At 33.9% G+C, this 9,389-nt stretch overlaps 1 protein-coding gene across 1 annotated transcript; it reads left to right on the top strand.

Annotated features, from left to right (window-relative positions):
• Positions 1–1,604: 1,604 nt before the first annotated feature.
• Positions 1,605–8,632, top strand: LOC146920701 (Transcription factor jumonji (jmj) family protein / zinc finger (C5HC2 type) family protein). The gene is made up of 11 exons (XM_085714131.1): positions 1,605–2,035; positions 3,168–3,513; positions 4,309–4,465; positions 4,547–4,766; positions 4,926–4,979; positions 5,056–5,135; positions 5,254–5,531; positions 5,643–6,038; positions 6,828–7,246; positions 7,364–7,612; positions 7,761–8,632. Exons 1-11 carry the CDS (start codon positions 2,033–2,035, stop codon positions 8,103–8,105), a joined length of 2,547 nt encoding a protein of 848 aa, XP_085570257.1. The 5' UTR covers positions 1,605–2,032; the 3' UTR covers positions 8,106–8,632.
• The last annotated feature ends 757 nt before the right edge of the window (positions 8,633–9,389 follow it).

A 9,389-nucleotide genomic window follows, 5' to 3' on the forward strand; every position in this document is an offset into this window, starting at 1 on the left:
TAGGACTAGGAGTAAGTACTTCATAGCACTTACATTACGGAAAAGGAAAAGTCACTGTGCATGTGACAACCTCATTGAAAATCCATTCATACCCTTTATAGTTTATTCTCGCGCCAAGATAAACCAACCGAACAAGGACAAACTCGTCCTTTTATTTCTACAGTCTTAACTAACTGGAAGGTAGGTGAGAGTTATCCTGTACAAGTCGGCAGTTCAACAGAAAAAAGTACACATGCCTCTGAGCCTTTCTGATTTGAGGGAGTTTTCAGTTCAAGTACAGTTCAACGGTTCAAAGTAAACGACACAAAAAATCAACGGTTAGATGTCAAACTTCATCAAAGTCATATACATATTCCACCAAAGTCTTATAACACGTGATTATTCTTTTTTTCTGCCACTTTATTTTTTCTCTGACCGATACAGAAGCAGAAACCTCATCGATAACACCGCTTTTTTCTTTTACCAAAATGCCCTCCACACCATGACATTAATTACACACGCTCTTTAACGGTGATTGTGATTCCGTCCTATTCGCGTAACGGCGTTATATCTAATCGTGTTTACACTCATAACGCGTTTTGCATTTTGGACGGGGCGTTTGTTTCGTTGAACCACCTAACAACCACCACTTCTCCTCAAAGTTTCCTTGATTTAATTATTTTATTCAACCAAACAAACCAAAAAATATATAAACAACTAAATGAACTAAAAGGCAAAAGGCACCTCAAATAAATGAACTAAAAGGCACCTCAAAAAAGAAGAAGAAATTAAAGTATATTCGATTGTAAAAATTAAAAAAATAAAAGTTGTTAATAAATTCTAGTCAATATCACTATAAAAAAAAATTCTAATCAATATCAAGTTAGGGAGGATCTTTTCACCCAAATTTCTCAAATTTAAACTTCAAACATTCTATTCTCTTTTAAATTTGATTTGATATTTAACATTTGTGTGAAATTTTTAAAAGTTTAATGGTGGTGAGTTGACAATCCAAAATAATTTTGCACACATAACCAATCAAAACATTTCAATTTGTCACATAAATTAAAAATATTAATTGATGTAACAATTTTAAATATTTTGATTGATTGTATGTGCAGGGATGTTTTGAACGGTCAACCCATCATCATGAAACTCAATTTTCAATGGTGTCGACATTTTTTATACACATCAATAAATAAAAAATGTCAACACTACTTCAATTTTATATCTATGAAAGATTAAATTGACTCGCACAAAAAATAATTGACGATCAATTGAGTTTTTATTAATCTATACTATGTATAAAGAAAATATGGTATTTTGAAAAGATTTTAGGTTGATTTTTTTAAATCCAATTACCCTTAAAAAATATAAGAAATTTTATTATATTTGTTATATCATTGTTGTCATTGAACAAGATAAATATGATTAATGGACTTTGTTACATTTAAAGTCATACAAATCTACATGATTTGTCACACGCATTAGCACACAGTAAAAAAAAATAAAAAAAACAAATAAAATTCCATTATATATTCGGGTTTTCAGAGCTTAAAAAGCGACTAATTAATTTGGAGTATAAAACTATAAATTATCACATCGTTACCCTTTTTACGTTTTCTAAGCATTCATATCATTTCCTTCTCTCTCCTCATCACTGTTTCTCTCCGTTTTCTTTTCTCATCGGAAACAAACTTTTCCGTTCACCGGAAAACCGCTTTCTCTTTTTTTCTTCTATATTCCGCGCCACCGTAGGAAGCCGGTCACGGTGTTCCGATTGAAACACTCACATTCACTCTCAATTCCCCGTGGTTGCTCCTACACGGCGTTGGATCTCTCCGTAACACCGTATCACCCTCGTATACGGCGTCGTTCGAGAATGTGGCGAGCCTCGTTGTCTTACAACGCTACGTTCTAATCTACAACGTTCAGGATCGTGATTTAGGGTTTCGCTTTGTGATTTCGTTTCGGTTTCGTGATTCTTCAAACTTGTGATTGTTTCTTCTAGCTTACGAAAACGGAGACCGTAGGGGAACGAGTTCGTAATGAAATGGTAGGTTAATCGCGTTTCGTTGAAGAAACGAATTATTCGTGTTGTTGTTTCGTTTTTTGATTCATGAATGTTGAAATTCTCTTTGAAAATGTATCTTCCTTCTGTTTATCGTTCAGATCTTGAACATTGTTATACTTTTCTATGGTTTCGATACGATTTATCTCAATTTTTTTTGGCGTGATTATATTTTTCTTCATATTACACTCATAATTTTTTTGAAGGATGATTATGGTGCATTTTGCGTGATTAATTATTTTTTTATATTACACTATTATTTGAAAATTATTTAGAAAAATTATAAAAAAAATAAACTCTGTTGAATGTTTTTCTTCTCTTTTTCATCGTGTTTTAAAAAATTGGAATTAAGAAATTTAGGTTAATCAAGGATATATAGTTTTCTAGGTCTATCTAATTTACTTTTGTTTTCTGGTTGAAATTTGTAAGACTAATGCTACTTTTTGTGTGATTGGGCTTTATGAGGTGGAAAATATTGATGTTGATAGGAGTTAACTGTTGAAATTTCAGCGCATGCTTTTGTTGAATGTTTCTATGCTATTTCTGTAGGATCATTTTTTGTTGACTATTTCTTTTGCGTTTTTGTTCTATATTTGGATGGTTTTTTGACCCTGTTAGTGGTTACAAGTTACTTTTACCGCGTGAGGTGATTGTGAAGTACTTTGATTTGAAGGCAATTTTGACATAGCTGGTAAATGCTGAAATTGGTTGTTTCGAAACGAGTATCCTGAACATGAAGTTATTGACTCCATGATGGTGATTGCTTTGAGTTTTGTTTGAGTTTAACATTTATTGCTTCCTTTTGTTGAGTTGCATCCTTTGCCAACTCGAATAAGCTAAAGCATCAGAAATTATGCTTTGCGTTGATATCGGTTTGGTTCATTTTCCAAAGAATCACCGGGGCAATGTTTTGCATGATTTTTTGCAGCTTAGTTTCGAAGTAGTTGTGGTGCGACAAAATATATGTTTCAGTTTGTTCATTGTTGGTTATATATATCTATTAAGTTCTGAATTGTTGTAAACTTGTGATGTGATTTTGTTTTCTTGTTTGCCTTCAAAATTATCCTTGCATGTGAGTATATTCCAATCTAACCGTGAAATGTGAAACATCTTACAGGTAGAAGGAGGTAGAGTAAGACAATCTGAGGAGGTTAGAAATGGGTTAGAATTTTTGAAGCGTAAAAGGCTTCAGCGTGCACAAGCCATTGCTGCCACTCAGACAAGTGCTGCTAACGTGATGAATAGAAGTGGAGGAGATGCTTTGAGAGGTTCACCTTCTTGTGGCACGAGATTGCATGGTAATCCAGATGTGTTTTTCAAGCGGAAGGTGGATAAGTTTGATACAAGCGATTTGGATTGGACTGATAAAATTCCAGAATGTCCTGTGTATTCTCCAACAAAGGAGGAATTTGAAGATCCTTTGGTTTATTTGCAGAAGATAGCTCCAGAAGCTTCTAAATATGGTATGTATCCGTGTTGGTAGTTTGCACTGATGTTCTCATATTAGTTAATTAGTAAACCCTGTGGCATTAACATATGCACGCGTTTTGCCATTCTCATACTTTTACCACTTCAATATGGCTTTTGGGTGTGTTTTTAGGGTGTATTGATAGTTTGTAAACTCCCATATTCATCATTATCCATTATCCTTTGTTTGGATTAGTTTCCATCGTATAGTAGCTTCAATTAAAATAACTTCATAATAGAAACGTCTTCGCAAGAATTTCAATGTTTATGGAAAAGTAGAGAGAATTTCTGAATAAACTTGTTATTTGGAAGATTTTAATTTATACATGAAGCTGATTTTTGAAAAACTCAGTTATTGCAAGATTCTTTTAATATTTACTTGTTTCGTAAAGTGTTTCTCAAGAAGGTTATCCACATTAGCTCTCTATTTTTGCATTAGTTTAATTAGTTTTATTAAAGCAACCGACCTTTCCAAGAAGTTCCTTATTTGCTGATGTAATGATTATGGTCTTTGATGGCGTTTCCGGTTTCCTATATACAAATTGTAGTTGTGTGTCGTTTTTAAAATTAACGAGTGAACAGCCATTCATTTTCTATCGTGAAACTTCTCCTATTTGAAAAAACTCAAAACAAAATAATATGAAAACTCAATAGACTTACTAACAGGTATGGAGATTGTAGTAGTTAAATGTTAATTTACCATGTCCTCTTTACGGAAAGGATAGATGAAATCAGCAGAATGATAGAATTGTTACCGAACTTTTTTCATTTGAATTTTTGATAAATTCCAGGTATATGCAAGATTATTTCGCCTTTGAGTGCTTCTGTACCTGCTGGGGTTGTTTTAATGAAGGAGCAACCTGGATTCAAGTTTACAACCAGAGTGCAGCCTCTCCGCCTTGCTGAATGGGATACTGAAGACAAAGTCACATTTTTCATGAGTGGAAGGTCAGTTCTCTATTCTGTAAATATTTGCAATTTCAATTACATTATATTACATTTCTGATTGAACAATTGTAATTCACTCAGAAATTATACATTCCGTGAATATGAGAAAATGGCAAACAAGGTTTTTGCACGAAGATATTGCAGTGCTGGATGTCTTCCTGCCACTTACTTGGAAAAGGAGTTTTGGCAGGAAATTGGTCGTGGGAAAATGGATACTGTTGAATATGCATGTGATGTTGATGGCAGTGCCTTTTCAACTTCTCCTACTGATCAGCTTGGGAACAGCAAATGGAATTTGAAGGTGTTGCCTTTACTAGTGTCTCTTTTATATTCTTAGTTATCTTTGTTACCCCGTTATTTATTTATCATATTGGACAAAGCATTTTAACAAAATGACGGTTCTTGCGTTTTCTTTGCCATGTTAATAAACTTATCGAATACTTGCTCTTTATTATTTCAGAAACTTTCCCGGTTACCCAAATCAACTTTGCGTCTATTGGAAACGTCAATTCCGGTATGACAATTTCTTATGTCTGTCAATGTCATTTATGTGCTATTCTTTTTGTGTCTTACATTGGGCTGTATTTCAGGGAGTAACAGAACCCATGCTATACATTGGAATGCTGTTTAGTATGTTTGCATGGCATGTGGAGGATCATTATTTGTACAGGTAAAATAAACTTCACTAGTTATACTAATAAATAGTAATGTTTTATCACAAGCAAATAATTCCTTCTTAAGTTGCATATTTAATGACATTGATATTATTTTTTATATGGTAATGGCAGCATTAACTATCAGCACTGCGGAGCGTCAAAAACTTGGTATGGTATCCCTGGTCACGCAGCTTTGGAATTTGAAAGGGTGGTGAGAGAACATGTGTATTCTACTGATATTTTGTCAAGTGATGGAGAAGATGGAGCCTTTGACGTTCTCTTGGGGAAAACAACTTTATTTCCACCTAATATTTTGATGGACCATAAAGTCCCTGTCTATAAGGCTGTTCAAAAGCCAGGGGAGTTTGTAATAACCTTCCCTAGAGCGTACCATGCAGGCTTCAGTCATGGTTAGATTTGCTCTTTTCAATTGTTTTGTTATAGTAATTACATCTTTTCCCGATACTACACATTAAATGCATGTGAAATATTAATGTTGCGTATCTTCAATAAAATTCTAGGTTTCAACTGTGGAGAAGCAGTGAATTTTGCACTTGGTGATTGGTTTCCTCTTGGGGCTATTGCAAGTAGGAGATATGCACTTCTTAACAGGGTTCCTTTACTGCCCCATGAAGAACTTCTTTGCAAAGAAGCGATGCTTATTCATTCAAGCTTGGAGCTTGAAGATTCAGACTTTCCCTCTTCAGACTTGTTATCTCATCATAGAACAAAGATAGCTTTCATTAATTTGTTGCGTTTCCAGCATTGTGCTAGTTGGTTACTAATGAAATCAAGGGCGTGTATTAGTGTTTCTTCTCATTCGCATGGCACAATTCTCTGTAGCCTTTGCAAACGTGACTGTTATGTAGCTTATGTTGACTGCAGCTGTCACATGCATCCTGTATGCTTACGCCATGGTAAGCTTTGCTCAGTGCTATTTCCTAAGAGTGTGTTTCAATGCATGCAAAATTATTTTTGGAAGCTTGGGAATATAATATTATTTTGTTTGGTAAAAGTTGTTATAAAATAATCATGGATATTATTGGTTTCTTGAATTCTAAATCATATGGTACTGATTTAAAAAAAATTCAACCAGCTATAACTTCCTTCTAACATAGTTTTTCAATGTTTCTATTGTTTTCTTTTTAAATAAATAAAATATGAATTTTAATTATATTTGAGGTTATGTTTGTGATAATAGTAACCCTCCCAGTATGTTAGTTTTGGTATGTAGATATATTAATTTGTGATAATGGTAACCTTCCCCGTGGCCAATTACTTTGTCGTTATCTTATTGCATAATACTCCATTCATTTTTAGTTGTCATTTTAAGGTTATTTACATACCCCCATACCTATGAAAACTAATAATTTTTGTTACATTTGATGACATTATTTGAGTTTGTCCTTTTAAGACCCTTGACATTATTTTTATCTCATAACCTATCTCTTTCTCCGGGTATTATTGACAAAACAATAATCAATGTTGCATTGAACTTTGAAACTGAAAAGCAAATAGGATCACATTATTTTTACAAAAGCAACAAGTAAAAAGGAAGAAAGGGTGTAGAAAGTAAAGCATTATCTAAATTTTAGACCATGGGATAAATTTGTGACAAACAATGAATTTTCAAGTTAAATATCTTACATGTGTGTTAGATGATACAATATTCTCGCTTCTAATATCTTTATATATCATTATTTCAGCTGTTAAATCTCTTGACCTCATCTGTGGGAGCAAACACACTCTTTATCTGAGAGAGGATATTACGGATATGGAAGCTGCAGCAAAGATGTTTGAGCAGGAAGATGGGATATTGGATGAGATAAGCAAGCAATCCAAAAGTGACCAAAATATGTATTCATATCCTTTGTCAGATATGTTTCAGAGAGCTGAAGCAAATGGATATGAACCTTATTGTGAGCTTAAACTTGATTCTATGATTGAATTTTATACAACTCCAGGACTGCCAACAAATAATCCAGAGTGTGGTACACAGAATCAATTTGTTTTGGGGAATTGCTCAGAAATTCCTAAACCAGAAGTGTCTGACGTTTCCTTTTCTGCTGCATCCACTCTTTGTTCTCTTTCAGAACCTCATGACTGTTCCTCTGCTCCCAAAAATGTAAGTGTTTTGAATTTGAATATTAATATCTTGTTTGAATATTGGCAATTCATCATTGCTCCACTGCATGAGGTTTTAAACAGCTATTGTTAAGTCAACTAACACTGCATTCTTTAGGCTGAGGGGAATTGTGAAGAACTTGGTGAAACAATATCCAACAGTGCATGCGAATCTTCTCTATCCCCTGCTTTGTATCATGAAAGCTCGGCTAAACTGCATGATCTACAGAAACCTGACATCAAGCCCATAGTGGATAATGACAGTGATGATTCTGATTCAGGAATATTTAGGGTAAAGCGCCCTTCCTCTCTTAAAGCAGAGAAAAGAAATCTGAAGGTTATGGCTTCAAAACATTCTGAGCAGCAGGTTTGTAAAACAGTCTCATCGATGATTTAATTAGTCCATCATGTATATCTGCCAGAGATTCTGTTTGTGTTTAGCGATTCTTGGCACACATTTCCAACATTCTCTATCTTACATAAATTGACTATCTAATTTTGATCTATATGAACAGGGACTTAAACGATTGAAGAAAGTCCTTCCTGAAGGAAAAAGCAGCAGGCAACAAATGAATTTCAGAACCAGTGAATCAAGTGATAAATATAACCCTGTTAATCATAAAGTTGATATTGAGATTTCCTCGAAGAACAGATTTGCAAGGGGAAATGGCACTCCCATTTCAGCAAGATATAAAAAGTCAGGCAATGAGGAAGTAAGTATGCATATGCAACAAGATCACCACCGAAGAGAGAGGTTTCAGCAAACTTATAGAGAAGCGCCTTCCATTGAGATTGGGCCAAAGCGACTCAAAGTCCGAGGCCCTTCATTTTTGGGCATAGAGAGCAGCAGATTGAATTGAAGTGTTTCAAGTTGCCTTTTGAAAATATTTGGAGAGTCTGACTTTGCTAACTTCATTTTAGCTAATGGGCTTTCTAACAATACAGAAAATCCAAATGATTGATTCAGGAAGCAGCCGCAAGGTATTAACCAATTAGGATATGAATTTACATTCTTTGTGTAGGCAAGCCCTAACATTTGGGCAGTCTGCACAGGTGGTGATCCTTAGGTTCTCTGGCCGGGGTGTTTTTCCTACTTCGCTGGGTGAACCTGACCGACCTGCAAAAGTAGGAAGTTTAGAAATTGGATTAGTGGCTCGTTATTTCAATGTAAATTTGTTTACATTCATCCGTTGTTTAGGTCTTGTTAGGAACATGGGTCCCTCCATTGTTTTTTTTTCTTTCTTTCTTTTCTTATTAAAGTAAAAATGCTTTCAGCTGCTTCCCCTTCCTTTCGATGTTAATTCATTCTTTTTGTAGAAATAGGTCCTTGTACCTAGAAACTACATGAATAAAAAAATTCAAAGAAATTCCTTATTTCATTTAAAAATCATTTCATCCTCATTTTATCCTTCTGCGTCTCTTAATATTTTTTTTTGTACATATAATTGATGCCCTATTTCTTAGCAAGTTATACTTTAGATTCACTCATATAATAAGAAACAAGTTCAAGTAATATGTTTTGCGAATGCATTTCAAGGATTTTATTGTCTTCTTATCATGGTAACCTATTGATTCTGCTTATTCAGAATTTGAAGAATAATTGTTATGAATCAAAGGATTCCATGGTTCTAGGTTTATTTATTGTGATTTGGAGTAACTATCTTTCTACTATAGTTACCACTAAGTAAATCTAGTTTATTTTCACTATACTCTAATAATAATATCATGTTTTATTTCATGACATATGATTCTTGTTTTATACGGAATAACAGGTAATATTACTACGTCTTTCAAAAAAAAAAAAAGGTAATATTACTACGATAACTATGATGCGACTATTACATGTTGCTCGAGTATAGGTTTCCGTTAAGTTTGTTATAATGAAGTTCATGTCTTTTTTTTTTGGCTTAATTGCATGTTTGGTCCCTTATGTTTATTTTAGTTTTCAAGTTGGTCCCTTACGTTTTGAAAGTTTCAAGTTGGTCCCTTACGTTTTAAAAGTTTTCAAGTTGGTCCCTTACATTTTGAAAGTTTCAAGTTGGTCCCTTATGTTTATTTTAGTTTTCAAGTCGGTCCAAAACATAAGGGACCAACTTGAAAACTAAAATAAACATAAGGGACCAACTTGAAAACTAAAATAAACA

The sequence above is a fragment of the Medicago sativa genome, chromosome 5 (genome assembly GCF_051527215.1).
Source record: "Medicago sativa cultivar Bolivia chromosome 5, Bolivia_mono, whole genome shotgun sequence".
Taxonomy (NCBI): Eukaryota; Viridiplantae; Streptophyta; class Magnoliopsida; order Fabales; family Fabaceae; genus Medicago; species Medicago sativa.